The sequence below is a fragment of the Lampris incognitus genome, chromosome 3 (assembly GCF_029633865.1).
Source record: "Lampris incognitus isolate fLamInc1 chromosome 3, fLamInc1.hap2, whole genome shotgun sequence".
NCBI classification, from domain to species: domain Eukaryota; kingdom Metazoa; phylum Chordata; class Actinopteri; order Lampriformes; family Lampridae; genus Lampris; species Lampris incognitus.
Window position 1 is genome coordinate 45,538,625 of NC_079213.1, and position 19,228 is coordinate 45,557,852.

The 19,228-nt window shown below is 42.3% G+C and overlaps 1 protein-coding gene across 1 annotated transcript; it reads right to left on the reverse strand.

Annotated features, from left to right (window-relative positions):
• Positions 1 to 1,863: 1,863 nt before the first annotated feature.
• Positions 1,864 to 3,060, reverse strand: tmem121b (transmembrane protein 121B). The gene has a single exon (XM_056276733.1). It carries the CDS (start codon positions 3,058 to 3,060, stop codon positions 1,864 to 1,866), a length of 1,197 nt encoding a protein of 398 aa, XP_056132708.1.
• Between the last annotated feature and the right edge of the window lie 16,168 nt (positions 3,061 to 19,228).

Here is a 19,228-nt window from a genome sequence, read left to right on the forward strand (position 1 = left end):
AAACAAGTTGGTGTGTAGTTAGAAAAACATGTAGTGTAGTTAGAAACAAGTGGTAGTGTAGTTAGAAAAAACATGTAGTGTAGTTAGAAACAAGTGGTAGTGTAGTTAGAAACAAGTAGTGTAGTTAGAATCAAGAAGTAGTGTAGTTAGAAACAAGAAGCAATATAGTTAGAAACAAGGTGTTGTGTAGTTGGAAATAAGAGATAGTGCAGTTAGAAACATGTGGTAGTGTAGTTAGAAACAAGATGTAGTGTAGTTGGAAACAAGAAGTTGTGTAGTTAGAAACAAGAAGCAATGTAGTTAGAAACAAAATGTAGTGTAGTTGGACACAAGAAGTTGTGTAGTTAGAAATAAGAAGTACTGTAGTTAGAAACATGATGTTGTGTAGTTGGAAATAAGAGGTAGTGTAGTTAGAACCAAGGTGTTGTGTAGTTGGAAATAAGAGGTAGTGTAGTTAGAAACAAGGTGTTGAGCAGTTGGAAATAAGTGGCAGTGTAGTTAGAAACAAGGTGTAGTGTAGCTAGAAACAGGAAGTAGTGTAGTTAGAAACAAGGTGGTGTGTAGCTAGAAACAAGAAGTAGTGTAGTTAGAAACAAGGTGTAGCATAGCTAGAAACAGGAAGTAGTGTAGTTAGAAACAAGGTGTAGTGTAGCTAGAAACTGGAAGTAGTGTAGTTAGAAACAAGTGGGATGCAACAGTCATTTGACGTATCACATGAGTATGCTCTAGTCCAAGTGGGCTTGTTTAACATTGTGCTTAGTTATTGTGTGATTCTGCAGTATTTAGTAAGCTAGCATTGGTAGTATTGGTTTTGGACATAAACACAAGCTTTCAGAATAGTGACTATCATGATGTGTTGTCTCTAGGATGGTGCTACTACTGATTAGTAAGCCGAGGAAGTCAACATGTCCTCCTGGCATGTTAATGATGGAAGGAAGCACTGGACCAGCATTAAGCATAGTTACAGTTATCCTACCTGGTGTGCTGGTTTACAGCCCCTGGATGCAGATTGTCTCACGTTTTCAATCAAAATGTACAACCTTAAGATATTGTATGTACAACCAGCTCCTGTGTGCCCTTGCTGTAATCAGCTAGGTAGTGTCAGTCTTCACAATATAGATAATAAACACGGGAGTGGAAGGGCCCCTGTGTTTCTGGAGACAGGAAGTCTGATAAATGTGAGTTATATCAAAGTCAGCAGCAGTCTGTGATCTTTATGGTTTGGGATGAGAACATATGACACAGGGTAAACCAACTGCTGGAGAGCCAATGAAAGAAATACAAAATAAAAGTAATTGTCGCGGTGTGTTGTAAAAAAAACAAATATATTTTAGAGCATGACACTCATACGTTGCTGTCCTATTCTTGGCTGTATACGTAGCAGTGACTGCTCCGAACCAGTGCATACCCAAAGACACAAGTTCACAATATTCAAGAGCCTCGCCGCACATTTTGAGGGATTCGAAACTTGCACTTTTCCAACGCCGAATAAAGTCAAACAGTCCCCACTGGAAGGGCAGTTTTGTAAAAGATGAGCGCGTTAATGATTTGATTGACAGGTCATAACCACCACCACTTCGCATGGACCGACCACACCGCATCGCATTGGACCGCAGGTCTCAGCAACACGCGGGCTCACCTGCAGCACCTGCGGACGTTAGACCAGGTCGTAAGGCTGTTCTTGTATACGTGACAAGTCCACAGTAGGAAAGGTGTCTATTTATGACGGGGTATTATGACATGTTCGGTGACGGACGGGGTATTATGACATGTTCGATGACGGACGGGGTATTATGACATGTTCAATGACGGACGGGGTATTATGACATGTTCGATGACGTTTGTGTGACAGAGGACTTCCGTCTAAGACTGCGTGGTGACAGCCAGGGTGTTGACGTAGCCGTGGGGGCACATGTCATTCTCCGAGACGCAGTGGGAAAACTGTGCGGGGTTGGTACCGCTCACAAACTTCCGGACCGCCCTCACCGTGAGACACTGCTCCAGCAGTTCTAGACTTTTAAAAGCCATGAAAAAGATATTCTTAAACATGAACACGGAAATAGGCATCTTGTAAACATAGACCTGGAAACATCGAACCACGAGTAGGGGCGCATTTACGATCGCGCCGACCAGGAACCTCGCCCAGACCCAGTGGCAGCGCATCCCGGTGGCTGTCAGCTCGTAAAGCCAGATGACTGGGACTGCGAGACCGATGAAGTACACCGAGATCACGGTGTACTTCAGGTAGGCTGATGGTGTCTCATTCCTCAAGAGCATCTCCACCAAGGTGAAGCTGTCGAGCAGATCCAGACAGGTGGTCATAAAGCAGCTCTGGGAGTGGTGGCGCGTCGCCCCGTTCAAATCCTCAATGATAGAATTGATTAGGCAATAAAGCAAAGGCGCGGAAAGCAACATGATGATTTTAAAGCCAGTGATACCGCATGGGACTTTGAGCGCGATGAGGTCCAGGATCGACGTCTCTAGAATAAGTACCACTTTCGGTGTACATGCGATAACGTAAATGAGCCACGCTAGGTATGCATAGGTGAACTCGCCAAGGTTGCACCCAAATATGGAGCTCTTCTGATGGAACCCGCAGGCCCTCTCCCTCTTGCTCCTGGCGTTCTTCATGAAGAAAATCCCCCAGCCCGAGATCACCACAAGATCCGTGGCTATCCAGGAGCACCAGTACAGATCCGTGAAGATGATGAGGTAGAAATCCAGAACGCCGCCCTGGAAGATGAGGATCAGAAAACACAGCGCCTTGTACAGCAAGTTCCTTTTGGATTTGTGCACGAGCATGGGAGCGGTCTGCACGAACTCCCCCGATGTCATGATGTAGGCGGCGGTGGCGGTGGCGGACGATACCAGGGGCTTTCTGCTGCTCTCCTCTGGGTCGATGCCGTCGGTGGGCGTCCGGGAACCCCTCTTGGAAGACGTGCCGCTAATGAAGATCTGGCCGTTTTCTAGAGACGAAGACACGGGCGAGTCGAGCCGGATCGCTGCTTCAGACTGCGGACAGCTGGCCTGCGGATTTGCATAACTGGTTTTCGCAATCATTGTATTTGCGCGAGCGCCACCCGTTCCCCCTTCTCCTCGTCCGATGTGGACTCTGTTAAGATGGAGCGCGATAGACGAGCGCAAACCCAGGCATGGAGTTTTTATGACGTCAAACCCAGGCATGGAGTATTTCTGATTTCAACCCAGACATGGAGTATCTCTGATATCAAACCCAGGCATGGAGTTTTTATGACGTCAAACCCAGACATGGAGTATCTCTGATATTAAACCCAGGCATGGAGTTTTTATGACGTCAAACCCAGGCATGGCGTTTTTATGATGTCAAACCCAGGCATGGAGTTTTTATGATGTCAAACCCAGGCATGGAGTATTTCTGATATCAAACCAAGGCATGGAGTTTTTCTGATATCAAACCCAGCCATCGAGTTTTTCTGATATCAAACCCAGGCATGGAGTATTTCTGATATCAAACCAAGGCATGGAATTTTTTATGTTGTCAAACCCAGGCAATTCAATTCAATTCAATTCAATTCAATTTTATTGTCATTAAAAACAATGTGCAGGCACATGTTAAAAATGAAATGAGGGCTGTGGCTTCACCAAACAGTGCAAGACAGACACAGGCAACACATCAAACACAGTATAAGATATACACACATGAAGACCAAAGCTAAAAATAAGTTAAAAAAAGAGCTGGAGTACAAAATATTTAGAAATATCTACAGACATTCAGTGGGTGGCCAGGTTCAGGCGGGCAACAGCTCGTGGAAAGAAGCTGTTTTTGAGCCTGGTAGTGTGGGCTCTGAGGCTCCTGTAGCGCCTCCCAGAGCCCAGGGGGGAGAACAGTCCATGGTTGGGGTGGGTGGGATCTCTGCTGATGCTCAGACCCCTTCAAAGGCAGCGTTTGTGATAAATGTCTTTTATGGCTGGGAGCTGGGTACCGGTGATATGCTGGGCCGCCTTGACGACCCGCTGCAGAGCTTTCTGGTCTACTGAGGTGCAGTTGCCGTACCACACTGAGATGCAGATGGTCAGGATGCTCTCTATGGTGCAGTGGCAGTGGCGTAACCAGGAATATATTTGTAGGTGGGCCTGAGTGAAAATGGGTGGGCCAAAATTTTCCAGCAATAATCCTTCAAACAAGACGCAAATTCGAACACATTACAGCAGTAAACACAACACAGGTTTTTAGTACGTGACCAAGAAACATACTAAAACTTTAATAAAAACCCACTTAAACAAATACCACCCCAGTCATTGTCGCCAGGCTCTGCACAACCATTTAAACATCACTGAGGAAAACAGCCCGACTCGGTCTAAAAGATCATGATACAACATGTAAGCTATAGGCCTATAGTACACGTTTTACAGCACAATGTGTAGACGCCGAGGGCGAGCGTTGAAGATCGAGATTATTTCATCATAGTCCAAAGAGTCAGTAAGTTCCCTTTCAAAGGACAACAGGGATAGATTGTTGAGGCGTGCAGTTAGCATGGAAGATCTTAGACATGTTTTGTTACGGCCTGTAGTGGAGAAGAGTCTTTCAACAGTACATGAAGTCAGGGGAATGGTGATCATTGCCCTTAACAGTCTGTTAATGTTTGGGAAAATGTCAGAGTTGCAGCTGTCCAGCACTTCAATGAGGGATGGGTAACACTGACCCCTCTCCACTTTACGACGCAGTGCCTGAATGAAAACGGTCCATTCCCTCAAATTTACCAAGCGCAATACAATGGGGTTTGCTAGCCTGATGTTTCGAGCATGCCTGGCAGAGGTGCTTCCAATCTACAAACCCGCTTCGAAAAAACGTGTTTTCCATATGGGGCTCGGGGAAATGCCTACACATTTTACAGAAAACAGCGTTCCTTGCTGAGCTCTATTCAAGCCACTTAAATTCTTCATACCACTTATGGGAAAAAGAACTTAATTTTCCTGAAATGTTGGTTGCGGGGAACACTAATTTAGGCTGCGAGGGTGGCTCATCCACAGCAGACAAATCTGGCGGTGGCATGGTCAAGGGAATCGTCTCACCGTCGTCAGAGGGGGGAGGAGAAGCTGCCTGCAACGGAGAAGCTGTAGCCTCCTCTGTCGTTCTCACCGGCGGTATCTCACTGTCATTGGGCGGCTCAGTCGGCGCTGGAGCAGGTGTGCTTTCCTCCTCTCCATCCGTGGCTTTTTAAAAAAGCGGAAGATTGAACTTTGTTTCGCCATTCCATAAGTTATGGGTAACTGTTGGCTATTGGCTAGTTAGCAGCAGTGAAAAATACAGAGCATGATGGTATGCGCGCTCAGATTTTGCAGTTCTACGTGCGTAAAAGGGGCCGGCCTACGTGCTTGTAAGCCAGCGTGATTGGGTGGGCCTGGGCTTGAAATGGGTGGGCCTGTGACAGGCAAGGCCCACCCGTGGTTACGCCCCTGTGCAGTGGTAGAAGTTGGTGAGAATTTTGGGGGGTAGATGGGCGCTCCTCAGCCTCCTCAGGAAATGCAGGCATTGTTGGGCCTTTTTCACAAGGGCCTGGGAGTTTAATGTCCACGAAAGGTCCTCGCTGATGTGGACTCCAAGGAATTTAAAGCTGGAAACACACTCCACTTCCACCCCATTGATGTGTATGAGGGAGTGGCTGCAGCTTCTAGACCTCATGAAGTCCACAATCAGCTCCTTTGTCTTCTGCACATTAAGGACAAGATTGTTGGTAGCGCACCATGATGTGAGGTGCTCAATCTCGTCTCTGTAGGCCATCTCCTCATTGTTGGTTATATGGCCAATGACTGTGGTGTCATCTACAAACTTAACTATAACATTTGAAGGGTGAGTTGGCAGGCAGTCGTGGGTGAAGAGGGAGAAAAGGAGTGGGCTCAGAACACAGCCTTGAGGGACACCTGTGCTGAGGGTCAGGGTGACGAAGGAGTGGTCACCTAACATAACAGACTGAGGTCTGTTGGTCAGGAAGTCCAGGATCCAGTTACAGAGAGAGGGGTTGAGACCAAGGGAGAGGAGTTTGGTGGTTAGTTTGGCGGGGATGATAGTGTTGAAGGCAGAGCTATAGTCTATAAACAGCATCCGGATGTATGTGTTGTTAAGTTCAAGGTGGGTCAAAGCAATGTGCAGGGCAGTGGCAATGGCATCCTCAGTAGACCTTTTGGGACGGTAGGCAAACTGATGTGGGTCGAATGTGGGGGGGGATAACGTTTTTGATGTGAGCCAGAAGCAGTCTCTCAAAGCAATTCATGGCAATGGGGGTGAGTGCTATGGGTCGGTAGTCATTCAGACATGTGGATGTTGGTTTCTTGGAGACAGGAATGATAGAGGTGGTCTTAAAGCATGCCGGGACATTAGATTGGGACAGTGAGAGGTTAAATATAGGTGTGAAGACCTCAGCCAGCTGGTCGGCACATTCCCGGTAGACCCAACCCGGTATGCTGTCTGGTCCGGCAGCCTGCCGTGTGTTCACTCTGCGCAGTATTCTCTGACCTCTGCGACTGATAGAGTGAGCACCTGGTTTTCTGGGTGGCTGGGGATTTTTGTGGGTGGGTCAGTATTGTCCTTGTCGAAGCGGGCTTAGAAATGATTTAGCTTGATTTAGCTTAGGTATGGAGTATTTCTGATATCAAACCCAGGCATGGAGTTTTTCTGATATCAAACCCAGACATGGAGTAATTCTGATGTCAAACCCAGACATGAAGTAATTCTGATAACAAACCAGGCATGGAGTTTTTCTGATTTCAAACCAAGACATGGTGTTTTTCTGATATCAAACCAAGGCATGGTGTAATTCTGATATCAAACCCAGGCATGGAGTTTTTCTGATTTCAAACCCAGGCATGGGGTTTTTGTGAAGTCAAACCCAGGCATGGAGTTTTTCTGATATCAAACCCAGCTATGGAGTTTTTATGATGTCAAACACAGGCATGGAGTTTTTATGACGTCAAACACTGGCATGGAGTATTTCTGATATCAAACCCAGGCATGGAGTAATTCTGATATCAAACACAGGCATGGAGTATTTATGATGTCAAACCCAGACATGAAGTAATTCTGATAACAAAACCAGGCATGGAGTTTTTCTGATTTCAAACCAAGGCATGGAGTTTTTCTGATATCAAACCAAGGCATGGAGTAATTCTGATATCAAACCCAGGCATGGAGTTTTTCTGATATCAAACCCAGACATGGAGTAATTCTGATGTCAAACCCAGGCATGGAGTTTTTCTGATATCAAACCCAGACATGGAGTATTTATGATGCCAAACCCAGACATGAAGTAATTCTGATATCAAAACCAGGCATTGAGTTTTTTCTGATTTCAAACCAAGACATGGAGTATTTCTGATATCAAACCCAGGCATGGAGTTTTCCTGATGTCAAACCCAGGCATGGAGTTTTTCTGATATCAAACCTAGGCATGGAGTATTTCTGATATCAAACCCAGGCATGGAGTTTTTATGATGTCAAACACAAGCAAGGCGTATTTCTGATATAAAACCCAGGCATGGAGTAATTCTGATATCAAACACAGGCATGGAGTTTTTCTGATTTCAAACCAAGGCATGGAGTATTTCATATACCAAACCCAGGCATGGAGTTTTTCTGATGTCAAACACAGGCATGGAGTATTTATGATATCAAACACAGGGGTGGACATTTTATGATGTCAAACCCAGGCAAGGTGTAATTCTGATATCAAACCCAGGCATGGAGTTTTTCTGATGTCGAAACCAGGCATGGGGTTTTTATGAAGTCAAACCCAGATATGGAGTTTTTCTGATATCAAACTCAGGTATGGAGTTTTTATGACGTCAAACACAGGCATGGAGTATTTCTGATATCAAAACCAGGCATGGCGTAATTCTGATATGAAACCCAGGCATGGAGTATTTATGATGTCAAACCCAGACATGAAGTATTTCTGATATCAAAACCAGGCATGGAGTATTTCTGATATCAAACGCAGGCATGGAGTATTTATGATGCCAAACCCAGACATGAAGTAATTCTGATATGAAAACCAGGCGTGGAGTTTTTCGGATTTCAAACAAAGACATGGCGTATTTCTGATATCAAACCCAGGCATGGAGTTTTTCTGATGTCGAACCCAGGCATGGGGTTTTTATGAAGTCAAACCCAGGCATGGGGTTTTTCTGATATCAAACCCAGGTATGGAGTTTTTATGATGTCAAACACGGGCATGGAGTTTTTATGACGTCAAACACTGGCATGGAGTATTTCTCATATCAAACCCAGGCATGGAGTAATTCTGATGTCGAACCCAGACATGAAGTAATTCTGATAACAAAACCAGGCATGGAGTTTTTCTGATTTCAAACCAAGGCATGGTGTTTTTCTGATATCAGACCAAGCCATGGTGTAATTCTGATATCAAACCCAGGCATGGAGTTTTTCTGATTTCAAACCCAGGCATGGGGTTTTTATGAAGTCAAACCCAGGCATGGAGTTTTTCTGATATCAAACCCAGCTATGGAGTTTTTATGATGTCAAACACGGGCATGGAGTTTTTATGACGTCAAACACTGGCATGGAGTATTTCTGATATCAAACCCAGGCATGGAGTAATTCTGATATCAAACACAGGCATGGAGTATTTATGATGTCAAACCCAGACATGGAGTAATTCTGATATCAAACCCAGGCATGGAGTTTTTCTGATTTCAAACCCAGGCATGGGGTTTTTATGAAGTCAAACCCAGGCATGGAGTTTTTCTGATATCAAACCCAGCTATGGAGTTTTTATGATGTCAAACACGGGCATGGAGTTTTTATGACGTCAAACACTGGCATGGAGTATTTCTGATATCAAACCCAGGCATGGAGTAATTCTGATATCAAACACAGGCATGGAGTATTTATGATGTCAAACCCAGACATGAAGTAATTCTGATATCAAACCCAGGCATGGAGTTTTCCTGATGTCAAACCCAGGCATGGAGTTTTTCTGATTTCAAACTCAGGCATGGAGTATTTCTGATATCAAACCCAGGCATGGAATTTTTCTGATGTCAAACCCAGGCATGGAGTTTTTCTGATATCAAACCCAGACATGGAGTATTTATGATGTCAAACCCAGACATGAAGAAATTCTGATATCAAACCAGGAATGGAGTTTTCCTGATGTCGAACCCAGGCATGGGGTTTTTATGAAGTCAAACACTGGCATGGAGTATTTCTGATATCAAACCCAGGCATGGAGTAATTCTGATATCAAACACAGGCATGGAGTATTTATGATGTCAAACCCAGACATGAAGTAATTCTGATAACAAAACCAGGCATGGAGTTTTTCTGATTTCAAACCAAGGCATGGAGTTTTTCTGATATCAAACCCAGACATGAAGTAATTCTGATAACAAAACCAGGCATGGAGTTTTTCTGATTTCAAACCAAGGCATGGAGTTTTTCTGATATCAAACCAAGGCATGGAGTTTTTCTGATTTCAAACTCAGGCATGGAGTATTTCTGATATCAAACCCAGGCATGGAGTTTTTCTGATGTCAAACCCAGGCATGGAGTTTTTCTGATATCAAACCCAGACATGGAGTTTTTCTGATATCAAACCCAGGTATGGAGTTTTTATGATGTCAAACACGGGCATGGAGTTTTTATGAAGTCAAACACTGGCATGGAGTATTTCTGATATCAAACCCAGACATGGAGTATTTCTGATATCAAACACAGGCATGGAGTATATATGATGTCAAACCCAGACATGAAGTAATTCTGATAACAAAACCAGGCATGGGGTTTTTCTGATTTCAAACCAAGGCATTGAGTTTTTCTGAAATCAAACCAAGGCATGGAGTATTTCTGATATCAAACCCAGACATGAAGTAATTCTGATAACAAAACCAGGCATGCAGTTTTTCTGATTTCAAACCAAGGCATGGAGTTTTTCTGATATCAAACCAAGGCATGGAGTAATTCTGATATCAAACCCAGGCATGGAGTTTTTCTGATTTCAAACTCAGGCATGGAGTATTTCTGATATCAAACCCAGGCATGGAGTTTTTCTGATTTCAAACCAAGGCATGGAGTATTTCAGATACCAAACCCAGGCAAGGAGTTTTTATGATGTCAAACACAGGCATGGAGTATTTATGATATCAAACCCAGGGGTGGAGATTTTATGATGTCAAACCCAGACATAGTGTAATTCTGATATCAAACCCAGGCATGGAGTTTTTCTGATATCAAACCCAGACATGGAGTATTTATGATGTCAAACCCAGACATGAAGAAATTCTGATATCAAACCAGGAATGGAGTTTTCCTGATTTCGAACCCAGGCATGGGGTTTTTATGAAGTCAAACCCAGGCATGGAGTTTTTCTGATATCAAACCCAGGTATGGAGTTTTTATGATGTCAAACACGGGCATGGAGTTTTTATGAAGTCAAACACTGGCATGGAGTATTTCTGATATCAAACCCAGACATGGAGTAATTCTGATATCAAACACAGGCATGGAGTATATATGATGTCAAACCCAGACATGAAGTAATTCTGATAACAAAACCAGGCATGGAGTTTTTCTGATTTCAAACCAAGGCATTGAGTTTTTCTGAAATCAAACCAAGGCATGGAGTATTTCTGATATCAAACCCAGACATGAAGTAATTCTGATAACAAAACCAGGCATGGAGTTTTTCTGATTTCAAACCCAGGCATGGAGTATTTATGATATCCAACCCAGGGGTGGAGATTGTATGATGTCAAACCCAGACATAGTGTAATTCTGATATCAAACCCAGGCATGGAGTTTTTCTGATGTCGAACCCAGGCATGGGGTTTTTATGAAGTCAAACCCAGGCATGGAGTTTTTCTGATATCAAACCCAGGTATGGAGTTTTTATGATGTCAAACACGGGCATGGAGTTTTTATGACGTCAAACACTGGCATGGAGTATTTCTGATATCAAACCCAGGCATGGAGTAATTCTGATGTCAAACCCAGACATGAAGTAATTCTGATAACAAAACCAGGCATGGAGTTTTTCTGATTTCAAACCAAGACATGGTGTTTTTCTGATATCAAACCAAGGCATGGTGTAATTCTGATATCAAACCCAGGCATGGAGTTTTTCTGATTTCAAACCCAGGCATGGGGTTTTTGTGAAGTCAAACCCAGGCATGGAGTTTTTCTGATATCAAACCCAGCTATGGAGTTTTTATGATGTCAAACACAGGCATGGATTTTTTATGACGTCAAACACTGGCATGGAGTATTTCTGATATCAAACCCAGGCATGGAGTAATTCTGATATCAAACACAGGCATGGAGTATTTATGATGTCAAACCCAGACATGAAGTAATTCTGATAACAAAACCAGGCATGGAGTTTTTCTGATTTCAAACCAAGGCATGGAGTTTTTCTGATATCAAACCAAGGCATGGAGTAATTCTGATATAAAACCCAGGCATGGAGTTTTTCTGATTTCAAACTCAGGCATGGAGTATTTCTGATATCAAACCCAGGCATGGAGTTTTTCTGATGTCAAACCCAGGCATGGAGTTTTTCTGATATCAAACCCAGACATGGAGTATTTATGATGTCAAACCCAGACATGAAGAAATTCTGATATCAAACCAGGAATGGAGTTTTCCTGATGTCGAACCCAGGCATGGGGTTTTTATGAAGTCAAACACTGGCATGGAGTATTTCTGATATCAAACCCAGGCATGGAGTAATTCTGATATCAAACACAGGCATGGAGTATTTATGATGTCAAACCCAGACAAGAAGTAATTCTGATAACAAAACCAGGCATGGAGTTTTTCTGATTTCAAACCAAGGCATGGAGTTTTTCTGATATCAAACCCAGACATGAAGTAATTCTGATAACAAAACCAGGCATGGAGTTTTTCTGATTTCAAACCAAGGCATGGAGTTTTTCTGATATCAAACCAAGGCATGGAGTTTTTCTGATTTCAAACTCAGGCATGGAGTATTTCTGATATCAAACCCAGGCATGGAGTTTTTCTGATGTCAAACCCAGGCATGGAGTTTTTCTGATATCAAACCCAGACATGGAGTTTTTCTGATATCAAACCCAGGTATGGAGTTTTTATGATGTCAAACACGGGCATGGAGTTTTTATGAAGTCAAACACTGGCATGGAGTATTTCTGATATCAAACCCAGACATGGAGTATTTCTGATATCAAACACAGGCATGGAGTATATATGATGTCAAACCCAGACATGAAGTAATTCTGATAACAAAACCAGGCATGGAATTTTTCTGATTTCAAACCAAGGCATTGAGTTTTTCTGAAATCAAACCAAGGCATGGAGTATTTCTGATATCAAACCCAGACATGAAGTAATTCTGATAACAAAACCAGGCATGGAGTTTTTCTGATTTCAAACCAAGGCATGGAGTTTTTCTGATATCAAACCAAGGCATGGAGTAATTCTGATATCAAACCCAGGCATGGAGTTTTTCTGATTTCAAACTCAGGCATGGAGTATTTCTGATATCAAACCCAGGCATGGAGTTTTTCTGATTTCAAACCAAGGCATGGAGTATTTCAGATACCAAACCCAGGCAAGGAGTTTTTATGATGTCAAACACAGGCATGGAGTATTTATGATATCAAACCCAGGGGTGGAGATTTTATGATGTCAAACCCAGACATAGTGTAATTCTGATATCAAACCCAGGCATGGAGTTTTTCTGATGTCGAACCCAGGCATGGGGTTTTTATGAAGTCAAACCCAGGCATGGAGTTTTTCTGATATCAAACCCAGGTATGGAGTTTTTATGATGTCAAACACGGGCATGGAGTTTTTATGACGTCAAACACTGGCATGGAGTATTTCTGATATCAAACCCAGGCATGGAGTAATTCTGATGTCGAACCCAGACATGACGTAATTCTGATAACAAAACCAGGCATGGAGTTTTTCTGATTTCAAACCAAGGCATGGTGTTTTTCTGATATCAAACCAAGGCATGGTGTAATTCTGATATCAAACCCAGGCATGGAGTTTTTCTGATTTCAAACCCAGGCATGGGGTTTTTATGAAGTCAAACCCAGACATGGAGTTTTTCTGATATCAAACCCAGCTATGGAGTTTTTATGATGTCAAACACGGGCATGGAGTTTTTATGACGTCAAACACTGGCATGGAGTATTTCTGATATCAAACCCAGGCATGGAGTAATTCTGATATCAAACACAGGCATGGAGTATTTATGATGTCAAACCCAGACATGAAGTAATTCTGATAACAAAACCAGGCATGGAGTTTTTTAGATTTCAAACCAAGGCATGGAGTTTTTCTGATATCAAACCAAGGCATGGAGTAATTCTGATATCAAACCCAGGCATGGAGTTTTTCTGATTTCAAACTCAGGCATGGAGTATTTCTGACATCAAACCCAGGCATGGAGTTTTTCTGATGTCAAACCCAGGCATGGAGTTTTTCTGATATCAAACCCAGACATGGAGTATTTATGATGCCAAACCCAGACATGAAGTAATTCTGATATCAAAACCAGGCATTGAGTTTTTTCTGATTTCAAACCAAGACATGGAGTATTTCTGATATCAAACCCAGGCATGGAGTTTTCCTGATGTCAAACCCAGGCATGGAGTTTTTCTGATATCAAACCTAGGCATGGAGTATTTCTGATATCAAACCCAGGCATGGAGTTTTTATGATGTCAAACACAAGCAAGGCGTATTTCTGATATAAAACCCAGGCATGGAGTAATTCTGATATCAAACACAGGCATGGAGTTTTTCTGATTTCAAACCAAGGCATGGAGTATTTCATATACCAAACCCAGGCATGGAGTTTTTCTGATGTCAAACACAGGCATGGAGTATTTATGATATCAAACACAGGGGTGGACATTTTATGATGTCAAACCCAGGCAAGGTGTAATTCTGATATCAAACCCAGGCATGGAGTTTTTCTGATGTCGAAACCAGGCATGGGGTTTTTATGAAGTCAAACCCAGATATGGAGTTTTTCTGATATCAAACTCAGGTATGGAGTTTTTATGACGTCAAACACAGGCATGGAGTATTTCTGATATCAAAACCAGGCATGGCGTAATTCTGATATGAAACCCAGGCATGGAGTATTTATGATGTCAAACCCAGACATGAAGTATTTCTGATATCAAAACCAGGCATGGAGTATTTCTGATATCAAACGCAGGCATGGAGTATTTATGATGCCAAACCCAGACATGAAGTAATTCTGATATGAAAACCAGGCGTGGAGTTTTTCGGATTTCAAACAAAGACATGGCGTATTTCTGATATCAAACCCAGGCATGGAGTTTTTCTGATGTCGAACCCAGGCATGGGGTTTTTATGAAGTCAAACCCAGGCATGGGGTTTTTCTGATATCAAACCCAGGTATGGAGTTTTTATGATGTCAAACACGGGCATGGAGTTTTTATGACGTCAAACACTGGCATGGAGTATTTCTCATATCAAACCCAGGCATGGAGTAATTCTGATGTCGAACCCAGACATGAAGTAATTCTGATAACAAAACCAGGCATGGAGTTTTTCTGATTTCAAACCAAGGCATGGTGTTTTTCTGATATCAGACCAAGCCATGGTGTAATTCTGATATCAAACCCAGGCATGGAGTTTTTCTGATTTCAAACCCAGGCATGGGGTTTTTATGAAGTCAAACCCAGGCATGGAGTTTTTCTGATATCAAACCCAGCTATGGAGTTTTTATGATGTCAAACACGGGCATGGAGTTTTTATGACGTCAAACACTGGCATGGAGTATTTCTGATATCAAACCCAGGCATGGAGTAATTCTGATATCAAACACAGGCATGGAGTATTTATGATGTCAAACCCAGACATGGAGTAATTCTGATATCAAACCCAGGCATGGAGTTTTTCTGATTTCAAACCCAGGCATGGGGTTTTTATGAAGTCAAACCCAGGCATGGAGTTTTTCTGATATCAAACCCAGCTATGGAGTTTTTATGATGTCAAACACGGGCATGGAGTTTTTATGACGTCAAACACTGGCATGGAGTATTTCTGATATCAAACCCAGGCATGGAGTAATTCTGATATCAAACACAGGCATGGAGTATTTATGATGTCAAACCCAGACATGAAGTAATTCTGATATCAAACCCAGGCATGGAGTTTTCCTGATGTCAAACCCAGGCATGGAGTTTTTCTGATATCAAACCTAGGCATGGAGTATTTCTGATATCAAACCCAGGCATGGAGTTTTTATGATGTCAAACACAAGCAAGGCGTATTTCTGATATAAAACCCAGGCATGGAGTAATTCTGATATCAAACACAGGCATGGAGTTTTTCTGATTTCAAACCAAGGCATGGAGTATTTCATATACCAAACCCAGGCATGGAGTTTTTCTGATGTCAAACACAGGCATGGAGTATTTATGATATCAAACACAGGGGTGGACATTTTATGATGTCAAACCCAGGCAAGGTGTAATTCTGATATCAAACCCAGGCATGGAGTTTTTCTGATGTCGAAACCAGGCATGGGGTTTTTATGAAGTCAAACCCAGGCATGGAGTTTTTCTGATATCAAACTCAGGTATGGAGTTTTTATGACGTCAAACACAGGCATGGAGTATTTCTGATATCAAAACCAGGCATGGCGTAATTCTGATATGAAACCCAGGCATGGAGTATTTATGATGTCAAACCCAGACATGAAGTATTTCTGATATCAAAACCAGGCATGGAGTATTTCTGATATCAAACGCAGGCATGGAGTATTTATGATGCCAAACCCAGACATGAAGTAATTCTGATATGAAAACCAGGCGTGGAGTTTTTCGGATTTCAAACAAAGACATGGCGTATTTCTGATATCAAACCCAGGCATGGAGTTTTTCTGATGTCGAACCCAGGCATGGGGTTTTTATGAAGTCAAACCCAGGCATGGGGTTTTTCTGATATCAAACCCAGGTATGGAGTTTTTATGATGTCAAACACGGGCATGGAGTTTTTATGACGTCAAACACTGGCATGGAGTATTTCTCATATCAAACCCAGGCATGGAGTAATTCTGATGTCGAACCCAGACATGAAGTAATTCTGATAACAAAACCAGGCATGGAGTTTTTCTGATTTCAAACCAAGGCATGGTGTTTTTCTGATATCAGACCAAGCCATGGTGTAATTCTGATATCAAACCCAGGCATGGAGTTTTTCTGATTTCAAACCCAGGCATGGGGTTTTTATGAAGTCAAACCCAGGCATGGAGTTTTTCTGATATCAAACCCAGCTATGGAGTTTTTATGATGTCAAACACGGGCATGGAGTTTTTATGACGTCAAACACTGGCATGGAGTATTTCTGATATCAAACCCAGGCATGGAGTAATTCTGATATCAAACACAGGCATGGAGTATTTATGATGTCAAACCCAGACATGAAGTAATTCTGATAACAAAACCAGGCATGGAGTTTTTCTGATTTCAAACCAAGGCATGGAGTTTTTCTGATATCAAACCAAGGCATGGAGTAATTCTGATATCAAACCCAGGCATGGAGTTTTTCTGATTTCAAACTCAGGCATGGAGTATTTATGATGCCAAACCCAGACATGAAGTAATTCTGATATCAAAACCAGGCATTGAGTTTTTTCTGATTCCAAACCAAGACATGGAGTATTTCTGATATCAAACCCAGGCATGGAGTTTTCCTGATGTCAAACCCAGGCATGGAGTTTTTCTGATATCAAACCCAGGCATGGAGTATTTCTGATATCAAACCCAGGCATGGAGTTTTTATGATGTCAAACACAAGCAAGGAGTATTTCTGACATAAAACCCAGGCATGGAGTAATTCTGATATCAAACCCAGGCATGGAGTTTTTCTGATTTCAAACCAAGGCATGGAGTATTTCATATACCAAACCCAGGCATGGAGTTTTTCTGATGTCAAACACAGGCATGGAGTATTTATGATATCAAACACAGGGGTGGACATTTTATGATGTCAAACCCAGGCAAGGTGTAATTCTGATATCAAACCCAGGCATGGAGTTTTTCTGATGTCGAAACCAGGCATGGGGTTTTTATGAAGTCAAACCCAGGCATGGAGTTTTTCTGATATCAAACCCAGGTATGGAGTTTTTATGATGTCAAACACGGGCATGGAGTTTTTATGACGTCAAACACTGGCATGGAGTATTTCTGATATCAAACCCAGGCATGGAGTAATTCTGATGTCAAACCCAGACATGAAGTAATTCTGATAACAAAACCAGGCATGGAGTTTTTCTGATTTCAAACCAAGACATGGTGTTTTTCTGATGTCAAACCCAGACATGAAGTAATTCTGATAACAAAACCAGGCATGGAGTTTTTCTGATTTCAAACCAAGACATGGTGTTTTTCTGATATCAAACCAAGGCATGGTGTAATTCTGATATCAAACCCAGGCATGGAGTTTTTCTGATTTCAAACCCAGGCATGGGGTTTTTGTGAAGTCAAACCCAGGCATGGAGTTTTTCTGATATCAAACCCAGCTATGGAGTTTTTATGATGTCAAACACAGGCATGGAGTTTTTATGACGTCAAACACTGGCATGGAGTATTTCTGATATCAAACCCAGGCATGGAGTAATTCTGATGCCAAACCCAGACATTAAGTAATTCTGATATCAAAACCAGGCATTGAGTTTTTTCTGATTCCAAACCAAGACATGGAGTATTTCTGATATCAAACCCAGGCATGGAGTTTTCCTGATGTCAAACCCAGGCATGGAGTTTTTCTGATATCAAACCCAGGCATGGAGTATTTCTGATATCAAACCCAGGCATGGAGTTTTTATGATGTCAAACACAAGCAAGGAGTATTTCTGATATAAAACCCAGGCATGGAGTAATTCTGATAGCAAACCCAGGCATGGAGTTTTTCTGATTTCAAACCAAGGCATGGAGTATTTCATATACCAAACCCAGGCATGGAGTTTTTCTGATGTCAAACACAGGCATGGAGTATTTATGATATCAAACACAGGGGTGGACATTTTATGATGTCAAACCCAGGCAAGGTGTAATTCTGATATCAAACCCAGGCATGGAGTTTTTCTGATGTCGAAACCAGGCATGGGGTTTTTATGAAGTCAAACCCAGGCATGGAGTTTTTCTGATATCAAACCCAGGTATGGAGTTTTTATGATGTCAAACACGGGCATGGAGTTTTTATGACGTCAAACACTGGCATGGAGTATTTCTGATATCAAACCCAGGCATGGAGTAATTCTGATGTCAAACCCAGACATGAAGTAATTCTGATAACAAAACCAGGCATGGAGTTTTTCTGATTTCAAACCAAGACATGGTGTTTTTCTGATATCAAACCAAGGCATGGTGTAATTCTGATATCAAACCCAGGCATGGAGTTTTTCTGATATCAAACGCAGGCATGGAGTATTTATGAAGTCAAACCCAGGCATGGAGTTTTTCTGATATCAAACCCAGCTATGGAGTTTTTCGGATTTCAAACAAAGACATGGCGTATTTCTGATATCAAACACTGGCATGGAGTTTTTCTGATGTCGAACCCAGGCATTGGGTTTTTATGAAGTCAAACCCAGGCATGGGGTTTTTCTGATATCAAACTCAGGCATGGAGTATTTCTGACATCAAACCCAGGCATGGAGCTTTTCTGATGTCAAACCCAGGCATGGAGTTTTTCTGATATCAAACCCAGACATGGAGTATTTATGATGCCAAACCCAGACATGAAGTAATTCTGATATCAAAACCAGGCATTGAGTTTTTTCTGATTTCAAACCAAGACATGGAGTATTTCTGATATCAAACCCAGGCATGGAGTTTTCCTGATGTCAACCCCAGGCATGGAGTTTTTCTGATATCAAACCTAGGCATGGAGTATTTCTGATATCAAACCCAGGCATGGAGTTTTTATGATGTCAAACACAAGCAAGGCGTATTTCTGATATAAAACCCAGGCATGGAGTAATTTTGATATCAAACACAGGCATGGAGTTTTTCTGATTTCAAACCAAGGCATGGAGTATTTCATATACCAAACCCAGGCATGGAGTTTTTCTGATGTCAAACACAGGCATGGAGTATTTATGATATCAAACACAGGGGTGGACATTTTATGATGTCAAACCCAGGCAAGGTGTAATTCTGATATCAAACCCAGGCATGGAGTTTTTCTGATGTCGAAACCAGGC

Bases quoted from the DNA above. Each gene is read 5' to 3' on its own strand.
- tmem121b (XM_056276733.1), bottom strand. From the start codon at position 3,060: ATGATTGCGAAAACCAGTTATGCAAATCCGCAGGCCAGCTGTCCGCAG.